We start from the raw sequence: 20,596 nt of genomic DNA on the forward strand, positions 1-20,596 counted from the left end.
AGTGCCACCATTGTCCGGGCTACTAATAACAATCCGCGTTAGCTGGTACTACCATCGTCCAGATCACTGATAGTGACCCGTGTTAGCATGTACCGCCACTGTCCGGATCGCCTAACGCAGCCTAAGTCCGCTAGTACTACCATGGTGAACCATTGCCTTAACCCGTACCAACCTGCCTTAGTCCAATTTTCCTTGACCCTTCCTAATTCCCTAGACCAGCTAAGGCTTCCTAGTTAACACTAGTCCTAAGATCTTACCTATGGGTTCCTCGACCAACTTAGGGATATTGCCGATAGCCTTTCCTTCAATACTATTTTTCCCATTTGACAAAGAATCAATCTTCATATGACATTTTCTTCTCGGTTCTTAGGTGTGCCTCATTATTCCCTTGACGAAATAATGGGTTTTAGTTGGCCAGCAGTCGCAAAGGTTGTTCCGTCCGAGCCTTAATCACAGTGAGGAGTATTACGCCGTACCCAAAAATTTGTGGTATAATATAATGGATTTTTTCGGCTCATTCAAATAGGACCCGCAATGCAATACGTTCATCCTATAATTAAATAACAAAAAACAGAAAAAAAAATCAAATTGACTCTTATTTCAATTATCAACGGATACTCAAAAGGCACACACATATTTTGTTTTCCATTTATACACGCTAAAGTAATAAAATGAGTTTGAGATTTCTCACGTATCCACACCAGTTTTTCAAACATCTCTCTTAAATTGCCATATCATCTAAATGTTTTAACAAACCTTTACTTGGTCACCAAAAAAAAAAACAAACCTTACTTTGTTTGGTCTGTATAAACTAGATAATTATTAGCGGTCTTTGGTCTGTATAAACTAGATAATTATTTCCTCAAAATCACTATTAGTAAGTGGACCTATCATTTTAATTTTCATATATTAATTTAAAGCTGTAAAACTCTGTTTTCCTTTAATTCCAAAAAAAATTGATTACTTATAATTATATATTTATGAGTTAGTTGCACCATTAATTATTGCTTTCCAACGTAACAGAAATGATGCACTTTTGTATTTATCTGATGTAAATCTTCTAATCCATGTACAAGACATCAGTTTACCACTTAGACTAGAGCTATAAAAATGGACGGGTTGCCCATGGTCAGCCCATGTCTAATTCATCATGGACTGGTCATGGACAAGCCCATAATTGAAACGGACTTAAATGGTCTATGTCCAACAATGCCCACAGACAAAACGAGTTGGACAATCTGGACATTGGTCGGTCCATTAGTCAAACAATTCTAGGTCAAAATCGATTTGGGAAAATCTTAAAATTTATATTTCACTTTCTTAAAACTTGTTCGGCGATATTATCTGACGATTTCTCCGGCGATACCATCTGATTACCTTCAATCTCCGGCGTTACCATCTGATTTCCTTCAATCTCCGTCTATTTCAGGTAAGAAACCCATCTGCTTTTCTGCTTCTTTTTCGATTTGAGAGACCCATCTGCTTCTATGCTTCTTTTTCGATTTTGGGAGAGACCCATTTGAGATTAATGTTTCTTCCTTCCTTCTCATCTTCTCTTTCGATTTTGGGAGAGGCCCATTTGAGATTAATGTTGCTTAGTGTTGAGTTCTCTTACTTTGAGTCGTATGAGTCGTATCTGTTTGAAATCTCAGTTGATTCCTCTTCTTAGAATTTTGTTGAGTGTTGTATCTTAGACAAATTTTGTTGAGTGTTGAGTTCTTTCATGTTGTGTTTCATAGCTTTAGCCGCAATCTCTGATCTATCTTAGCTTGCAAAGTTTGTAGATTTTGGTGACGAGTGAGTGTTTTTGCCTTTATCTTCTTATGTTTCATTTCATTATACTTGTTTTATCATCAGCTTATTTGCACCTATGTTACGTAGTTAACAGAGACTTCCTTGAGCCATTTTGAAGAACTTAGTACCCTCTTAGAAACTAATCAGATCTTGGTTGCTAGTAGGGAAGAAGGGCTTAATCAGTTCCAACTATATATAGCTTCTCTGGTCCTTTTTTATGGATTGTTTAGGTAGAAGTTAATACCTTGTTTAGGGAGCTATGGTAAAGGGTTCTTACTCACTGATGCTGCGACCTTAACCATACATCTGCAATGCCAAAGCAAAGGGCTTTGGAATGTTAATTCTTTGGTTTAGCTTGTTAATGCTAATTAGGTAACTGTTGTTTAGCTTGTTTTGGCTATTTGAACTAATGAAATAATTCTTTGGTTTTGGTTATTTCAGATGGGTGATACTCTAAACCTTGAAGATGATTATATGAGTGGAGATGAGATGCTAATGTTAGAGCAGGATATGAATCTAGATGAAGAAGAACGTGTAGAAGAGCAACCTGCAGATTCACTAGCGAGTACGACTGAGAACAAGACTGAGAACAAGACTAGAGGTAAACGTAAAAGGTCAAGGTGTTGAAAAAGTTTTAAGATTATTGGAGATAAATTAGATGATGGTAGGAGTAATGTTAGATGCACCCATTGTGAGCATAAATATTGCATCGATCTTCTTAAAAATGGCACCAATACTCTCTTTTGCGTCACATGCATTCATGTGGAAATAGAAAGTTAGATATGCTGGTTTTTAGGGAGATGATAGGATTGGCAATCATTGAACATGATTTGCCTTACTCTTTCGTTGAGTACAGAAGAATTAGGGAGGCTTTTCAGTATGCAAATTCCACCATAGAGTTTTGGTCAAGAAATACTGCGGCTGCTGATTGCTCAAAGATCTACGAGAAAGAGAAGCTGAAGCTTAGAAAGATGTTGGATGAAGTTTAGGGTAGGTTTTGTTTAACAACAGATTTGTGGAGGGCAATCACAATAGAGGGATACATGTGTTTGACTGCACACTATCGATAGTGGATGGAATTTGAAGACAAAAATCCTATCGTTCTGTGCATTTCCTCCTCCACATACAGGTGCTGGAATAGCTACAAAGGTGTTGGCGTTGCTAAAAGATTGGGGAATAGAAAATAGAGTGTTCACAATTACTGTTTATAATGCATCCTCAAATGACAACATGCAAGGAATTGTCAAGAGGCAGCTGAGGAAAAATTTGGTGTGTAATGGAGAGTTCTTTAATGTGAGATGTGCTGCACACATCTTGAATCTGATTGTGCAAAAGGGATTAGAAGTGATTGATGGTGTTCTAGAGAAAATCAGAGATAGTGTCAAGTATGTGAGGGTGAGTAAGACTAGAGAACAATCCTTTCCAACCTGTGTGGAAACAATGGGAATTGAAGCTAAGAGTGGACTACTTTTAGATGTATCAACTAGGTGGAATTCAACTCACCTTATGCTCTCAAGAGCAATCATACATAAGGAAGCACTTCGCCATCTTGCAGAGATTGATACAAGTTATCAGAATTTTCCTTCGAATGTAGAGTGGTCACGAGTAGAGTTGATCTTTGAGCTCTTGACCCCATTTGCAGAGATGATGAATCTGATCTCTGGTTCATCCTATCCAACTGCCAATTTGTATTTCAATCAAGTATGGAAAATTGAAACTTGGTTGAAAGCTCAGGAGGACTCGTATGATGAAGTTATTTGTGATATGGTGAAAGTTATGAAGGAGAAATTTGACAAGTATTGGGAGGATTATAGTGACATACTTGCTCTAGCTGCGGTCTTTGATCCTAGATTGAAGTTTACTTATATAGAGTATTACTTCAAAACTTCAGATGCGTCAACTAGTAAAGGAAGGGTGGATCACTTGCGTAAGAAGTTGAAGAAGCTTTTTGAGGTTTATAAAAAGAACCCAACAAAAACAGCAGCAGGAAATTCAAAGTCAAACAATATGGAGCAAAACATTCTTCCTGGATATGATGTAAGTGTTTTGTATCGATTGTGTCTTGTGATTATTTTTTGTATTGATATGTTTTGAGCTGTTTGTGTGATCGGTTTTGAATCATAATTTGAATGTCTTATGTTTATATACTTTTTCGGGGCTTTTATGCTTTCATCTCCCAAACAGTTGGTGCTAATGGTAAGTCAGCATTAGACAAGTACTTGGATGAACCGGTTTTGGACATGATGGCATTTAAGAGCTTGGATGTTTTGAAATATTGGAAGGACAATGCAAACCATTTTCAAGAACTGTTTTCTATGGCTTGTGACATCCTTAGCATCCCTGTTACGACTGTAGCTGCAGAATCATCATTCAGCATTGGGAGTCGAGTTTTAAGCAAATATCGGAGTTCACTCCTTCCTTCTAATGTCCAAGCTTTAATCTGCACAAGAAATTGGCTTAGAGGATTTGAAGAGATTGTCGATCCATATGAGTTCATCGAAGAAGGCAACGAAGGAGAAGGAGTTTGAAGCCTTTGTGTCATTGTGTTTGAAACATTCTAGATTTGGTCATTTGGATGTGTATCATGTTTATGCTTTTGGATGTTTATCATGTTTATGGCTTTATGCTTTTGGATGTTCATGTTTATGCTTTTAGATGTTCATGTTTATGCTTTTGGATCAGGTACATTTCTTGGTGAAGAAATATAATCTAGCACGGGTATTATATTTTGTGTATTGTAAATCTAAATTACTTACATCCCCCTATTATTAATTTGGAAGTATATTTGGTAAAGTGACATTTTATTTATAAAATTTACATAATTAAACTTTTGCCGTTTGAATGAGATCAAAATTTAAAGTTGTTAATTATAATATCCAAAAAACATATTTACAATAATTTTGTTAAAATAAGTACTCATAATTTAAATATTTTAGATACTTATAACATTTTTAAAAATGTTAATTCTTGCGGAACATGTTATAAAGTGGGTTAGAGTTTACATAAATACGATTATATAGTTTTTTACTTATTAGTTTACTAAAATACACAAAATATTGTAGTCTGATATCAAACGAGTTAATGAGAAAGGTGTTACGCCAATCTTAACCAGTACCAAACACAAAAATACAGTCCATCTAAAATTATAAAATCCAAATATTAATTAAACATATTATATAATCTAAATACATCATATATTTTTTTCTTAATAGTTATTAAAAAGATTGTCCTGCAGTGTACTACAAGTAAAACTCTAGTCTAATTTTATTGTTTTTGTCTCTTCGTAGTAACAAAATCTTCTTTAATGGAGCTTTGTATTATATCATAACTATTTATTTTGTAATATTGTCTTTTCTTTATCGCTTTATTTTCCACACTTTTTCAAGATATGATTTTACCACATGTAAATTGTGTGTGTGTGTGTGTTTTTTTTGTAGTTACACCTTTCTATTATTGTAATAGTCCTAAAATATTTTAGAGAACTAAATCTTTTAATCGTAAATCTTTAGTATTTCTCCTTATCATAATATTTCGTGTTGCTTATTTTCACATAACTTTCCATATCAAACTAGAGTTGCGTTTTTCAGTTGTAGTACTTGGAGGCTAACAGCACCTTGAATTTAGTTGTTGGTTCCGTTTCTTGGTCCAAGACAGTGTGGTTTGCTCAAAAACCTTTAACATGCCTTACTTTTGTGGGTGGTGCTTCGGGACAGATTAATTACTCGCTACAAGTTGAGTGGTTGGGAACTCCAGGTTCCGGCTGCTTGTCTTCTCCGCGACTCTGGTATTGAGAAAAAATATCTTAGGATCCTCTTGTTGTTGTAGATACTAGATACTCTCCTGGACGCCAAACATGAGAATGAAGATTTTCAAAACCAGAAGGTTCCAAATAAGGCAAATGTAAGATCCGCCGGTTTAGAAAATCAAAAACTATCATGTCTGAAACCGGTCTATGGATGATTCCACTCTGATTCGTGCTTTTGATGAGTCAAGAATGTGGAACAAGTCATGGCTGAACTCCTCATGGTTCTCAATCAGGTCTGGTCCGTGAACTAGGCCATTAATATGGTATTACATATTGGTAATTAGCATATATGCAGACGAAAACAGGAATGGTCAACTAATCAGATCAATCATGCATCAGCCGAACCACTACAATAAATGAGTGTCATGCTATCTTGTGAGATTGACAGATAAAATTTATGGTGTGAACTGTCCCAAGGGTACATTATTAGTTTGAATTGGGCAACAACAACAAAAACGTGTCCTTTCATACACTCACTTCCCTAGAAGACAACAAATATAATAACAACAATTTTTTTTTTCTTTTTCAAAACTAGATGTTTGTATTCGTCAAAATACATCATCATCTAGCAAGTCTCTCATCTCAACCGTTTAAATTTACTACTCTTCTAACTTCTAAGTCAAGCTTTTTCTTTTATGAAAACAATAGTTCAACTACATATTAACCTACGAACAGAGATTCTAAATTTATAAAATTAAATATATGAACAAAAAAAAAAGCATTGATCAGATTACGTGCACCTCTATCACATTGCGCAAGAATGTCATTGAGAAGCGATCTCTACCCTCTGCGAATGCTCAAAACTTTTCATCTCTTCTTGCATACTATTATGGTTGAAACTTGAACATTCTATATATATATGTATCTTGTCTATGGTTTCATCACATAGGAGTTGTCTGCCAAGCAGATAGATTAAGATGTTAATACACTTTTTTTTGTTTATTAAAAAGAAACTCATGACAACATTTTTTCACATTATCGGCATATCCGAATTGAAGTTAGGCCAAAGCCAGTTAAACGAAATGATTTTTTTGTTTTTTGTTTTTTTGGTTTTTCTTCTTAAGCAGAACCAAAAACTAAATTAAATGGTTCCTCCAAAGATAGTAAGGTTTCTTATAATTTTCACATGGTGGCCCTCCTTTATGTGTGTAGTGTAATTTCGGAAAACATTAAATTATAGGAAATAATTGAACACATAAGATGTTGAGATGTAAACATTAACGTACTACAGTACCATGCTCTTGGAAAATCATCCGAAATCGTATGTGGATATATACATTATTAATTTGAATTGACCAACGACAACAAAAACGTGCTTGATTTAATATATTTTATCATATCGAGACAAGAAGTATAAATAACGTAACAGTTTTTGATTATTTTTTAGTAATTGATCAAGATAATGGATTTTGATAGATTGATAAAAAGTAAAAACACAAATGTGTTAGTACACTCTCATAAAATATAGATCGATTTATATAGAGATATGATTAAACGTAATTATCTAAATTAAGATAAATAATATTATTCACATATGAAGATAATTTTACAAAATTATGATAATCAAAAACTCTGTTATTTCTATTTTCAAATCTGGATTTTGGTTTGAATCAATCTCATTGCACTACAAGAAAACAGGCAATTTACGACTACGATTGGCGACTAAACTCGTAGTCGCCAAATTTAGTGACTATATACCGACTGTTTAACTACTACTTTACAACTGCTAAAACTTAGTCGTAAATTAGTCGTTTTTTACCGACTGAAATGAATAGTTGGTTCAGTAGTTGTTAATTAGCGACTATTTTACGACTGAAAGACAAGAAAGTAATTTTGTCAGCAAACAGTAGCTAAATTGGCGACTACATGGTGACTACTGCGGCGAGTCGTTAATTTGGCTACTAACATACGACTAAATTAGTTAGTCGGATATTTGGCGACTACTAAGCGACTATTGAGGTGAGTCGCAAACATGTCGGCCAAAAAGAAACACGTTTTTTTCGTTTGTGGGGTTGGTAAGCTTTGTTTTGTTGCGACTGTTAGTTTGAGTCACATCAGAGTCGTTTTACAGTCGTTTTTCAGTCGCCAAATTTCTCTATATATACCACACCTTCCTTTCTTATTTCATTCACACCACAAGCAAGAGCATTAGCAAGAAAGAAATCGAGAGTAACAAAAAAAATTTTGAGAGTGAGAAAAAAAATAGAGTGAGAAAAAAAAAACAAGAGTGAGAAAAAAATCAAAAGAGAAAAAAAAAAACAAGAGTGAGAGATCTTTAATAATGGCGGGAAGTTCTAATTATAGTCATTTTCGGGAGTGGATGTATAAGAGGCTTGATGAAGTGACGGGAAATTTCACGGAAGAGTTCAGCACCGGGGTAGAGGAGTTCATGGCTTTTGCAAATAGTCAGCGTTTAGCACAAAATAATGGTGGTAAGTTTCACTGCCCTTGTGATAAGTGCAAAAACGGTAGGCGTCTTCCAGGGGGTACAATTTGGAATCATATTTTTTGCTATGGGTTTATGCCAGATTATTATGTTTGGTATAAACATGGGGAAGAAATTAATATGGGCATAGGAACGAGTTATGTAGATCCGACGTTTGTAAGTGGGAATGAAGAAGTGGGTAATGTGGTAGGAGATAGATATGTGGATATGGTAAATGATGCATTTCGTTATAACATAAGTTTAGATGATAATTATCATCAAGATAATTATCATCAAGATAATTATCATCAAGATGGTAGTTATCAGAATGTCGAGGAACCGGTACTTAACCATTCCAAGAAATTCTATGACTTATTAGAAGGTGCAAAAAATCCATTATATGATGGTTGCCATGAAGGTCACTCACAATTATCCCTAGCTGCTAGAGTCATGCAAAATAAGGCAGATTATAATATGAGTGGAAAGTTAGTGGATTCGGTTTGTGAAATATTGACTGATTATTTACCAGAAGAAAAACTTGGGAGACCAGTGAGTCTCGGTGAGGTTTTCAAAGAAACTCATACAAAGCCAGATGGTACATATGTGGATCGCAAGGCTGAGAAGATCTTTACAACTTATGAGAAAAACTTACAAGCTAAGCTATCTGAGATTGAGTCAGATCCTTCACAAGTTCATGAGCTCACAGCAGAAGATTATACTGCAATCTTTCTTCAGATAAAGTTACATTTCTCACAATCTATATTTAAAGAATCTTTAACTTTCATATTCTCTATTTACAGTTTCACCTTTTTTTTTTCTCAGTCCACCGAGAAGGATTCACGAGGTAATATTTTTGGGCTCGGTAGCCTCAAGGATCATCTTCAGGGTCTTCTCAATGGCAGCAGCTATCATCAACAAGGACAGTCATCATCGTTTGTAGCATTGCAAGAGCAAATGAAGGAAGCTCAAAGGATCATTGAAGAACAAGTTGCTTATGCGACAAAACGTGATGCTGAGTTTGCTGCTCGTGAAGCAGAACATTCCAAAGTTGTGGCTGAGCAACAGAAGAAGATAGATCGCTTGGAAAAGTTCATGCAGAAACTTGATCCGGCCTTTCTCGAGTTCCATGAGTCTGAATCAAGTGATGCACCCATCGACCCTCCTACATAAAGTGCATCTCCTCCTTAGGTTAATTCTTAGGCTACGTATCTCTCTCTATTTCTTACTCTAATGAACTTGACAATTTGGGATGATGTGTTCTTCCTTATCACTTAAGAGAATCATAGTGTTAGGTTCTCTCTTTTGGTTGTGACAAAAATATGGTTCTCTCTTTTTGTAATGGCTTATGTGGTGTACTAATTACAATTATGGTTAACTTTTGGTAATTAAAAATGCAAATTTTAAGGCTTTCTTTGATTATAAATTTGAGTTATAAGCAAAACAAAAAAAAAAGATTCTGGTTTTTAATCCCTATAGTCTTCAAATAGTCATTAAATCAAGATTAACATAGTCGCAACACAGTCGTCAAATAGTCGTCTCGTAGTAGCCAAGTAGTCGCTACATTTGACGACTATATCACAACTATTCTCAAACTAATCTCCTTCACATCGCATTAATCGTTAAACTGTCAGCAAATAGTCGTAAATGTTTACTGACTACTTTACGACTATCTGTACACAACGATTGTTCACATTTTAATTAATCGTAACTTAGTCACAAAACAGTCGTAAACGTTTACGACTACCTTACGACTACTTTTACGACTACGTGGATTAGTCGTAACGTAGTCGCTATTTACCGACTAAATTACGACTGAATTTCCTACCGACTAACGTTTTACGACAACAGTGATTAGTCGTAAAATAGTCGTAATTTATGAAATAGCGACTACGAAACGACTACAAATGCAGTCGTAAATGGCCTGTTTTCTTGTAGTGTTGATCTACCGACACTTTTTCCATACAAGCTTATACCGTTATACGTGGAAAACATGTATGAGATTGGACATATTTCCAAATTAGCGACGTTATACCTCGTCGTCAGATATCTTTGTGGCTTTTATACCCAGCTATTAGGTCATCAACATCATTTATATATGGTCGTAGAGTCATCAACGACATATCTAGCAAAATTGGAACCTTTCGGTAAGTTGATATCCACAATACCGTTTGTTTTTTGGATTGTCGAATCGCACTTAAAAGAACCTTAAATCTTCAAGTTGATTCAAACTTACGCTCAAGTCGTTTTTTGAACCTGTTGTTCCAGAAAAAACTTATATCTTAAATTTTGTGTTCATCATCAGCTCCAGATCAATATATATATATATATATATATATATATATATATATATATATATATATATCCGTTGGAGTCATTACTCCAGACAGGATTGTAACAACTAGGTTTCACACAATGAATTTGTTTGAAGGGGGAAACAAATTCAATAAAGAACTCTCTCTCAAAACTGAATTAAAGCTAAGAAATAAAAAGGAATTGAAATCTCTTGGGAAACAAGTTAGGGTTTCGCTCAAGAACTAGGATTATTGTATTGATTGTTGGATGGCTTACAAGGAGGGAATGCCCCTCTATTTATATGATAGCTTAGATTACAAAATAAATCAACTTTCCAAATACTTGGCGGTTTCCGAAGGTCGGCGGATCGACCTCATTGGACTGCCAACCTCGTCGGGCTTCCATTCACAGGCCTATCTCGCTGTCTTGAGCGAACTCCCAGTTTAAGTAGTTGATTTACTTTCGATTTAGATTGGTATGTCGGGGATGCTAAATCCCGTATGAAGGCAAAGGATCTTCGTTACCTTTGCCTTATTCGTTGTTAAACTAAAGCCACCAAAAAATTGTATCTATGGTAAGCGAGAGAGGGACCTCAAAATATAATAAAATATGTTTTTGTAAGTCAATACTTTGACAAGAAGAAATTAATCGTAGCACCTTCACGATTCTTCTTGTCCAACAAACAAAGATGTTTGCTGATCATTAATCAAATCAACAATTAACCAACTCTCCTTTTTTTGTCATTTTTTTTTCGTGTTCAGTTTTTTTCTATCTCGATTTGGTTTGGGTTGATTATCCCCAAATGACTGTTCAAGAAAATTGTATTTGTGAAAGAAGATCATTCTAATCTCATAAACTTATAAATGTACGTACATAAGTGTAATCAACTTTATTTTGCGCACCCATACATGTTATCTTGCGCACCCATACATGTTATCTTGCGCACCCATACATGAATTAATATGCATAATTTTGCACTCCCATACATGAATTAATATGCATAATTTTGCACTCCCATACTTGAATTATTTTCCGTACCCATACATGAATTAATATGCATATGTGTAAACCATTTATTAGTTATCTTGGATTCTCTATAAACATTATGCAGATTGAAGATAATTGTCAACAATTTATATATAAACATATATGGTGTTAATATATACTTAATCTTCTCAAATAAATCTGCCACTTTGCTTAATTAAGAAAACTAGATGAATACCCGCGCTCTGCACGGATTTATGCCTTACCGTTTTTAAACAATTTTACTACTAATTTATTCTTTTTTATGTAGAATTTATCGTTTTTTTTAATTGTGGAAATCTTGAAAAGTATAATTTGATGTTGATTGTTTTAATACTTCACATAGATTTTCTCGTTTTGTAATTGAATTATTAGATACATGCATGAACAACTTTGTTTTGAGAGATTTAAACATTCTACAATTCTTGTCTAAAATTTCAAACGTAAATATTTTAAATGAAAGCTTGATTTTATGATGCATATTTTGTAACAAATATTTTTTGGTTGAATAAATTTTACATCCATTCAAAAAAAAAGCTTAAGTATTTCATACTTAAGCTTCTCAATTATATTCTATGAAACACTAACATTTTCTTTTATCAAAAATTGCAGCTTGGCTAACTCTTTAATATATTTAATTAAGATAGACATATTCCTTGTATGTTAGCTCTTCAGTTTCTTGAATATAACTCTAGAATTTGTTTTTTAATAAGAATTTCATTCAGTTTTCTTTTTGATAACTTCTAAATATTAGAATATGAAAACCAACAGTCATGAACTTATTCAACTATCTTCCTCTTTGTCTCTATATTTTTCTAAACCAACATTCTACAGTTTTATTCAACTATCTTCCATTTGAGTGAACAAAACTCATATCTTCTTAATATATAAAAATCTATTTCTTTAGGGATTAAATTTCATGAAATTCTATACAATATTAACCAATATCTCTGTCACTGCTGCAACTATTCAAACTATTGATAAAATTGTAACGCCTAAACCATATGCTCATACATTCATGGTTTAGCCAAGAGGAAGAAGTGGCACTTTGATTCACTCCCGATGCCCTTTTGTCTTTTGTTGATGCATCTATTTTCTTGGGACATGTTCTAAGCTTCTCTAATTTTTTTATGTAAATATTGAAAGTGTTTGTGATATAAAAAAAATTAAAAACATGAAAGATGTTTCATATTCCTTTAAAGGTATGCTTGCTTTTAGTGAGGATAAACAGGTGGCACTCTCTCCGCTGCTGACGTGTCACTCAAATAGAGAGAATTGGCCATCTTTCATTGTATAGATTTAAACATTCTATAATTCTTGTCTAAAATTTCATAAGAAAATATTTTAAATGAAAGCTTGATTTAATGATGCATATTTTGTAACAAATATTTTTTTGGTTGAATAAATTTTACATTCATTAAAAAATGCTTAAATATTTCATACTTAAGCTTCTCAATTATATTCTATGAAACACTAACATTCCCTTTTATGAAAAATTGCAGCTTGGCTAACTCTTTAATAAATATAATTAAGATAGACATATTCCTTTTATGTTAGCTCTTCAGTTTCTTGAATATAACTCTAGAATTTATTTTTTAATAAGAATTTTCAGTTTTCTTTTTGATAACTTTTAAATATTAGAATATGAAAACCTGTCATGAACTTATTCGACTATCTTCCTCTTTGTCTCTATATTTTTTTAAACCAACATTCTACAGTTTTATTCAACTATCTTCCATTTGAGTGAACAAAACTCATATCTTCTTTATATATAAAAATCTATTTCTTAAGGGATAAACTTTCATGAAATTCTATACAATATTAACCAACATCTCTGTCACTGCTGCAACTCTTCAAACTATTGACAAAATTGTAACGCCTAAACCATATGCTCATACAATCATGGTTTAGCCAAGAGGAAGAAGTGGCACTTTGATTCACTCCCGATGCCCTTTTGTCTTTTGGTGATGCATCTATTTTCTTGGGACATGTTAAAATTCTCTAAATTTTTTATGTAAATATTGAAAGTGTTTGTGATATAAAAAAAGAATAAAAGACATGAAAGATGTTTCATATCCCTTTAAAGGTTTGCTTGCTTTTAGTGAGGATAAATATGTGACACTCTCTCCACTGCTGATGTGTCACTCAAATAAAGAGAATTGGCCATCTTTCATAGTATAAATTTTTCTAAACCAACATTCTACAGTTTTATTCAACTATCTTCCATTTGAGTGAACAAAACTCATATCTTCTTTATATATAAAATTCTATTTCTTTAGGGATAAACTTTCATGAAATTCTATACAATATTAACCAATACCTCTGTCACTGCTGCAACTCTTCAAACTATTGACAAAATTATAACGCCTAAACCATATGCTCATACATTCATGGTTTAGCCAAGAGGAAGAAGTGGTACTTTGATTCACTCCCGATGTCCTTTTGTCTTTTGGTGATGCATCTATTTTCTTGGGACATGTTCTAAGCTTCTTTAATTTTTTATTTAAATATTGAAAGTGTTTGTAATATAAAAAAAGAACAGAAGATATGAAAGATGTTTCATATTCCTTTAAAAGTATGCTTACTTTTAGTGAGAATAGACAGGTGGCACTCTTTCCACTGCTGACGTGTCACTCAAATAGAGAGAGTTAACCATCTTTCATAGTATAGATTATCATTTTGGCTCTACCCTCTGCGACTGTACCTACACTTTTTTTTTTTTTGGGTTTTATTTTTAGCAGAACCAAAACCTTAATGGTTCCTCAAAAAAATAAAGATAGTTTTCTTCTTATAATTGAAAATTTATAACCATGGTAAAGAGCTGCATTCTTGGGAATGAGTACTGGTTTTTTTTTTCTGTTTTACAACAAGCTTAACAGCATAAGTTTTAGAAATATTTGTTGATTTTGTTTACCTACTTTTAGATACTGTTTAAATTGCAATAGAAGTCCATAATTTTCACCCGGTGGACCTCTGTGTCACATGCGTGTATAGTCATGAACATTAATGTAGTACAGTACCATTCTCTTTGGACATTTTGAAACGTTTGTCTATTCATTTATCAAAATATATACTCGTGTCTGTTCTACTTCTATCAAATACAGCTGTATTCATTTATCAAAACATTTATAAGTTTATATTTTTAGAAATATAATATTCAAACTTGTATAAATAGATGCATTGTAGAGAAAACGTATGTAAGCAATATAGAAGAGATAAAAAAGATGTTTTGTAGAGAGTCGTCCTCGAGTCTTCTGCCCTTGAACATAGCAAAGAGTCTCAGTCCTCTGTTCCCTAAACCACCAGCACTCATCAACCCCATCTCACCAGGACGTCGAGACAAGCTGCCTCGTCCGAACCTCAGAGGACGATGTAAGGTCACTGCCTCACGGTTTAATATTGAAAAGATAGGTGATATAATGAAAAAGTCCGTTAAGAAAATCAAAGTAAAGGGATTTATAACGGCCAAAGAATCGTTGCTGGATGCCGTAGCTTTGCCGAGACTTCACGATCATTTATCTGATCTCGGTGGCAGATCTCTTCTTGTCGAGCTTATTAGCACCGAGATGGACCCGCGTGAGTACATAGTTTTTTTTCTTCCGTTAACTGGTTTTATTTTTAAGTTTAAATTTAAAGTAAATAGATATAAGCATTTGTGACAGGACTAGAGGCCTAAAAAAAAAGAACTTAGACTATGCATGTGCTTCTCAACCAGTACTAGAGACATGGAATTTTTTTGTTAGTAACATTACATGATGCGTTACTACATGATTTATCATACATTAATTTTTGAAAATAAGCAGCTAGCTATCACATCTAGATAATACTGTATATAAGAAGTGAACTAAAAGTAGATTCATTAATATATATAATCAATGATGTTATCCATGTATACATATGTCAGTGACAGGGATGGAGAAGGATCCGGTAAAAGACTACGCACAACGTGTATGGTCCGAAGTCCCTCATGAGAAGTACGAGTGCGTGTTTGAGGTGCCTGAAGACTTTGGAACCGTGGGGGCTATCAGAGTTCAAAACCGGTACCATAAAGAGATATTCCTCAAGGAGATGGAGCTTGAGTTACCGAACGGGTCCGTTACGTTTACATGTGATTCATGGGTGGCCCCGAAGTCCGTTGACCCAGCCATGCGGATATTCTTCTCCAACAAGTCCTACTTGCCTTCCCAAACCCCGGAGCCTCTTAAACAGGTTCGGAAGGAGGAGCTAGAGACCTTACAAGGCAAGAATCGCGAGCAAGTTGGTGAATTTACCATGCATGAGCGTGTTTATGACTATGACATGTACAACGATTTGGGAAACCCTGAAACTGATCCTCGTCCGGTTATTGGAGGCCCCTCACATCCGTATCCAAGGCGTTGCAAAACTGGTCGCGAACCTTGTGATTCTGACCCCTCCTCAGAGCAGCGCTACGGGCTTAATTTCTATGTCCCGAGAGACGAGGAGTTCTCTTCAGCTAAGGGCACTTCATTCACAGCCAAGGCCATCTTGGCAGCTCTTCCCTCCGTGATCCCACAGATAGAGTCTATTCTGTCTGATCCTCATTTGCCTTTTCCACATTTCAAGGCCATTGAAAATCTCTTTGAAGAAGGCATCGATCTTCCTAAGGATGCTGGCCTTTTACCTTTGCTCCCAAGACTTGTCAGAGCTGGTGTTGAAGCTAGCGATGATATTCTCCAGTTTGAAGCCCCAGTTCTCATAAACAGTATACCTACCCTTTTTAGTCATCCATTATATTATTCCAACTATATATAATCTCTAGCCTACAACGTAACTCACTTTCTAATATCGATTCAGATGATAGGTTTTCATGGTTACGAGACGATGAGTTTGCTCGCCAGACACTTGCAGGCCTTAATCCATATAGCATTCAGCTAGTTCAAGTAAGCTACATATACGCCTTTAAATGATTAGTTTTGTTTCGCTTGTTCCAATAAAGCAATATCCATATCTAAAATAATGTGAAATAGCACTATTAATTAATATTTCTATTTTCAGAGTATAACATTTAATATTTTTTTTCATTTTTCACTTTTATAAAATGATATGATTAAATTTTATACAGAAATAAAGGACAAAATTGATCATTTAATCATTTGGGGATAATAGTTACCCAAAAGAAATCATTTGTGGGATAACATATTAATGATGATGATTGCAAAAAGTACTAGTTATTCACTTTTCTAATGAAGTTTTATTTCCATTCCATTAATTTAATAATATAGTAATTTTATTGAACAATTCTAAATTGAGAACATAAAAAAATGAACAATTTTTTTTAATTTTTATTTTTTTTAAGTACACGGTTATTTAAAAATTAATGCTATATATATATATACGACTAAATAAAAAATTTGGAATGAAAACATAGAGAAATTCATTAGCGCAACTGCAATCTACAGGTTGTAATAAAATAGATCTAACTATTAGAGATGATCTTTGTTAATTCCAGGAGTGGCCGTTGAAAAGCAAACTAGACCCAGCCATTTATGGTGATCCCACCTCACTCATTACTTGGGAAATTGTGGAAAGAGAAGTTAAAGGAAACATGTCAGTTGATGAGGTAAGATTACTGACATGTTACTGTGTATATGGAAATTTTCCTGAATGAATGATCAAATGTATCATGTTATGCATACAGGCTCTAAAGAATAAGAGATTGTTTGTGCTTGATTATCACGATTTGCTTCTACCGTATGTGAACAAAGTGAGAGAGTTGGATAATACCACCTTATATGCTTCTCGAACACTATTCTTCCTCAGTGATGACAGCACATTGAGGCCTGTTGCCATTGAGTTGACATGTCCCCCAAATGTCAACAAGCCTCAATGGAAGGAAGTCTTCACTCCAGGATATGATGCTACCTCATGCTGGCTATGGAGTCTTGCTAAGACTCATGTTATTGCTCATGACGCTGGTTATCATCAGCTTATTTCCCATTGGTATTGAAAACACTGTTTATTTCAAAATAAATGATCCTCTCATATACTTTTTATTTAATTCTATTACATTACATGCATGTGATATTTAGTAACTAGTAAAGATATGGTTAAACATACAGGTTGAGGACTCACTGCTGTATGGAGCCATACATAATAGCTGCAAACAGACAGCTAAGTGCCATGCATCCCATCTACAGGCTTTTGCATCCTCACTTCCGCTACACCATGGAGATCAACGCTCGTGCACGCCAAAGTCTTATCAATGCAGGTGGAATCATTGAGACTTGTTTTTGGCCAGGGAAATATTCAATAGAGCTAAGTTCAGACGTCTATGATAAACTATGGAGGTTTGACATGGAAGGTTTACCTGCTGATCTCATCAGAAGGTTTTTTTAAAAATAGTTTTAAATTTTTAAATATCACCATGCCAAAAAAATAATTTACAAAGCTAGTTAAAATCTTTTTATATAAAATATTTGTGGTATAAGGGGGATGGCTGAGGAAGATGAGACCGCAAAACATGGACTACGCCTGACGATACCAGACTACCCATTTGCAAATGACGGTCTAATATTGTGGGATGCAATTAAGGAATGGGTGACAGACTATGTGAAATACTATTATCCAGATGCAGGACTGATCATGTCGGACGAGGAGCTCCAAGGATGGTGGAGTGAAGTGCGGAACGTAGGCCACGGAGACAAGAAAGACGAACCTTGGTGGCCTGTCCTCGAAACACAAGATGACTTGATAAATGTGGTAACGACGATTGCGTGGGTCGCCTCAGGTCACCATGCAGCTGTGAATTTTGGACAGTATGGATATGGAGGATACTTTCCCAACCGACCAACCACAACAAGGATAAGAATGCCAGTGGAAGAACCGACAGATGAAGAGCTAAAGGAGTTCTATGAGACGCCAGAAAAAGTGATGCTTAATACATACCCATCTCAGAAACAAGCGACGTTAGTGATGGTCACTTTGGATCTTTTATCAACTCATTCACCTGATGAAGAGTACATCGGAGAATACCCAGAAGCATCTTGGGCCAACGAACCTATCATCTATGCTGCTTATGAACGTCTCAAAGGCAGGCTCCAATATCTAGAAGGAGTGATAGATGAGAGAAACGTGACCCTTTCTCTAAAGAATAGAGCGGGAGCTGGTGTAGTTAAGTATGAGCTTCTGAAGCCCACCTCTAAGCATGGTGTTACCGGAATGGGGGTTCCCTACAGTATTTCTATTTAATGTATGCATTTTCTTTCTCTCAATTGCCTTCCTTTTTTCTACCAATGTGGTCAAGAATAAATTGTCTTTCTAGATAAATAAATTGTCTTTCTAGAATAAATAAATTGTCTTTCTACAGTATTTATATTGAATCTATACGTTTTCACTTGGTTTTTATTAGGTAGCATAACGTGATGAATCAAAAGAAATACAAGCATACACTAGTACAAGATTTTATCTTAGTTTTAGTTTTTAGTGTTTTTAAAATATATAATTTTCTATTTGAAAAATCCAAATATCAAATTTTAGTTCAAAGAGTTTTCCTATCTTATTGGCCGAACTAACAAGTTAAAAATAATCAACAGGTAATTAAACAAAAATTTATCTAAAATCTTGGAAAAAAAATATTTTCTTAAACTTGATTGGTGGTTCTAGTTTTTAAGGTGGGGAAAAGTAATGCGAGAGGAGATAAAATGCCCAGGAACATAATTAAACATGGTCAGTTGTACATTTGTCATATAATAAGTTAGTTTTTGTTTGTTCAAATAAAATAAACTAATAAATGAGTTATTGAGTGCAAGTGGGTATGCACAATCAAGTATAACAAGACGAATTGCTCCAGCGGCAAACCACAATCCAGTTCTTTCTACAATTGTTTCTGGAAAGAATTGGGACCTAAATCTTAAAACCCGAACCGTACGTAATACAATTGATCTGAAATCGACCCTTCCCGAATACTCGAACATACAATATTCCTAGTACAATTTGGTGGTCATGTGTCGTGGAGTCAATAAAGAAATATATTATGTTTGATGCGTTGAGGCCTTGAGGGAGTTGAAGTGGATTAAGAGTGTGTTGGGAACAATAGGCATATATCACATCCACAAACGATGGATAATTATTATGATAGCAAATATGCGCTTCATACGACCGCTAAATCTGGTGTTTCATAAACGTACAAAAACGTAAACTTGAATTTCATTTTATATGAGATGATTATAGAAAATATGCATGTTACAGGTTTTGTAAAGAACAAAAGATCAAATAAGAATAACTCTCATTTTATTAGCTCTAGAAAAATCTCTCAAAAACTAAAGCTCTCTTACAATTGTTCTCTCTCAAACTTTCAATCTCTATATCTTAATGTCATAGCTTGACATAGATATATATAGTAAAACCAATCCTAGTCCTACTATGAAAACACCAATAACTTAGATAACACCAAATAGAGTTTGATCCTTATCCTTTCACTAATCATAACTCGATTAGGAATCCTTCAGCCTTTCTATATTTAAGTCCTTCTCAAGCTTAAATCAACATTCTCTCCTATAAGCTTGACTTCACTCTTCACATCACTAACTCCAATAAGATCTCTCATCTCTTTGAATTTAATCCTTCCAAGTGCTTTCGTCAAAATGTCTGCCTTCTGCTCATTCCCTGGAACATGCTCTACCTCGATCAATCCCTTCTCGACACACTCTCTTATAAAATGAAACCGTCTATGGATATGTTTGCTCTGGCCGTGAAACACATGATTCTTCTTCAATGCAATTGCTGATTGATTGTCAAATCGTATTGTAACCTTCTCACATGGAGCTCCTGTTATCTCACTAAGTAGTTCTTGCAACCAGATGGCCTGTTTAGCTGCCTCTGTTCCAGCCATGAACTCGGCTTCACATGAGGATAGTGCTACGACATGTTGTTTCTGCGAACACCAGGTTATTGGACTCTCCCCTAAGTAGAAAATATGTCCAAAGGTGCTCTTGCCATCGTCCGTATCCACATTGTGACTACTGTCACTATAGCCTATGATCCTTGGTATCTTTGCTCTGCCGAAAACTAAACCAAGAGTTGCAGTCCCTTTTAAGTATCTCAAACATTGTTTCATAGCTGCTCCATGAGAAACTCTTGGACACTGCATGTACCTGCTTAGAACTCCCACACAAAAAGATAAATCAGGTCGCGTATGCAACATGTAGCGAAGACACCCCACATTCTTCCTGTACATTGTTGCATTGATTTCATCCTCCTCTTCAGCTTTACACAACTTCAGTCCACTCTCCATTGGT

The 20,596-nt window shown here is 34.7% G+C and overlaps 1 protein-coding gene across 1 annotated transcript; it reads left to right on the top strand.

The window, feature by feature from the left end:
- Positions 1-14,301: 14,301 nt before the first annotated feature.
- On the top strand, positions 14,302-18,652 carry LOC104772994 (lipoxygenase 2, chloroplastic-like). The gene is made up of 7 exons (XM_087467100.1): positions 14,302-14,915; positions 15,244-16,062; positions 16,155-16,240; positions 16,810-16,920; positions 16,999-17,300; positions 17,420-17,686; positions 17,789-18,652. The coding sequence occupies exons 1-7, from the start codon at positions 14,564-14,566 to the stop codon at positions 18,546-18,548; spliced, it is 2,697 nt and encodes an 898-aa protein (XP_087323226.1). The 5' UTR covers positions 14,302-14,563; the 3' UTR covers positions 18,549-18,652.
- Positions 18,653-20,596: the final 1,944 nt, after the last annotated feature.

The sequence above is a fragment of the Camelina sativa genome, chromosome 9, assembly GCF_030686135.1.
Source record: "Camelina sativa cultivar CO46 ecotype springtype chromosome 9, ASM3068613v1".
In the NCBI taxonomy this organism is placed as follows: domain Eukaryota; kingdom Viridiplantae; phylum Streptophyta; class Magnoliopsida; order Brassicales; family Brassicaceae; genus Camelina; species Camelina sativa.